Source organism: Piliocolobus tephrosceles, chromosome 7, assembly GCF_002776525.5.
Source record: "Piliocolobus tephrosceles isolate RC106 chromosome 7, ASM277652v3, whole genome shotgun sequence".
NCBI classification, from domain to species: Eukaryota; Metazoa; Chordata; class Mammalia; order Primates; family Cercopithecidae; genus Piliocolobus; species Piliocolobus tephrosceles.
The window spans coordinates 24,731,914-24,733,894 of NC_045440.1; the positions used below are offsets into that span (position 1 = coordinate 24,731,914).

Sequence of the window (1,981 nt, forward strand, 5' to 3'; positions counted from 1 at the left end):
GGAAGGAAGGAAGGAAGGAAGGAAGGAAGGAAGGAAGGAAGGAAGGAAGGAAGGAAGGAAGGTCAATGATTGGCTTTCATGCTTTGATTTTAGTCCCATACATTAAAGAAAAAAAAATTTAAAGGTCTTAGCCTAGTAAAGTGAATGTCCCTAGGCCCACTGGCTATGGGTCCTGCCCCCAGGTGGTTTTCAGTCGTCCCCTTCATGATTCCAGCCGCCATAGCCATCTCCTTCCTCTGGCTCTTCGATACTCTCATTCTCAAAGGAGGCCTCTTCCTCCTCTTCTTCCCGTATTACCTTCATTAGCTCAAGGAAGTTGGGGGGCGGGCCCTGATCCTTCAGCTCCCTAAGCCGGCACCACAGCATCTGGTTAAGAGTGGCCCCAGCCATGACCTGCTCCAGGCGGACCTGGTCCGCAATACGCCGAGGGATGGCGCGTTTCTCCACGGCTCTTCGGAGCAGGGTTTCTAACCTTAACACATAGGCTGAGACCTTCTCTCCTTCCTCCTGATAGGTCTTCAGATACCTCACCTGGGCTGTCCTGCGGCTCTCTAGGCTCCCAAACACTTGCTTAAAGGCTTCCAAACACTCTTCTACACTGATGGACGGGTTGTCTGCCTGCACTATGTGCATGAGGTCCAGGGCAGGGCCCCGCAGGCTTTCTGCCAGCCACCTTTTCTTTTCTGCCTCTGTTACTGGCCACTCTTTGCCTATCTCCGTGGCCTGTTCCAACCAGACCTCAAAGGGCTCTTCCTCTGGGGCTGGGACAGCACTCCCAGAGAACACTCGCAGTTTCCGGTATCTCATAGGTAGCAGGGGCTGAGGCGCATGTGCCATTGCCTGTCCCAACAAATGGGCCAGTAATTCTGGTGAGATGCAGGGTACTGTGGCTGGAGACACGCCCTCGTGCCCCAGGGCTCGAAACATACCCGAGACCGTCTGCCCCTCTTTCTCTAGAAAGAGGTTCAGTCTTTCAAGAAACTCAGTGTCCTGATTAGGGGTCTTAAAGACCACCTTCCAGACACCCCCCTTTCCCTGGACCTCACTGGGAATGGCCGAGACATCAGTATCTTCCAGAAGCTCTAGTAAGACAGCATTGGCATTCTCCTGCTTCCGGAATATCTTGCCAAGCAGTCTATACCTGCCCAGAGACTTTAAAGTCTCCTGAAGGACCTCCTGAATCTCAGCCTCCTCATAGTCCGCCGGTATCCCCGTAACCATCAGCGACTTCTGCTCATCCACACTCATTATCCTGCACCAGTCCTCTAACAGCGCCAGCGCCATTGTCCCAAGAATTGACCCGCTCTGACTCTACGGGCACCAATTTGTTAGTGGGGCAGCTATGCACTGACTTAGTATTGAAAATATCCTGAATGAGCGTCTAACCTTAGAACCCACCAGTGAATGGGTCCCAGACTAGGTCACTCAAAGACAGGCCCAAAGTTTTCTGGACAAATGACCCTGCCCTCCTCAGTGGCAAGAACTCAGGAGACCTGACCCAGGTGGGCAGGTTGTATCTCAGTTCTATTCTAACCACACCTCTGTCGGCAGCTCTGAAGTTTGGTTGCGGATGATTTTCTCAAAGATGCTGGCAGCCACGTGGCGCTGACTCTTTTCGGATAGTTGAGGCACCTGGGTCAGCTGCTTTCTCCACAGCCTCCTGGTCTCCGATGTTTCGTCTCTCTCCAGTTGGTGGGAAAATGCCTTCCACTCTGGTACCCAGAACTCTTGGAGAGAAGCCTCCCAGCAGGGTGGCTTGGAACCCTAGTGAAACAATGTTCAGTTTTACTACATAGCACTCTGTTTCCCTGGAAGCATCCATACTCTAGTCTGGAATGGAACTGGGGGCAGATGGGGGTTCTGCTTCATACTGTGCTTGCATTCGTCCCACTCTGTCAGACCCCTTGTTTGCTTACTGTGACTTTTTTTCTCTTGAGGACTCCAGTGAAATCTGGCGTCCCCACCATATGCTCATCAGACC

General features: G+C 52.4%; 1 protein-coding gene across 1 annotated transcript; it reads right to left on the reverse strand.

Annotated features, from left to right (window-relative positions):
• Positions 1-189: 189 nt before the first annotated feature.
• On the reverse strand, positions 190-1,284 carry PNMA2 (PNMA family member 2). Its single transcript, XM_023216769.2, has one exon. It carries the CDS (start codon positions 1,282-1,284, stop codon positions 190-192), a length of 1,095 nt encoding a protein of 364 aa, XP_023072537.1.
• Positions 1,285-1,981: the final 697 nt, after the last annotated feature.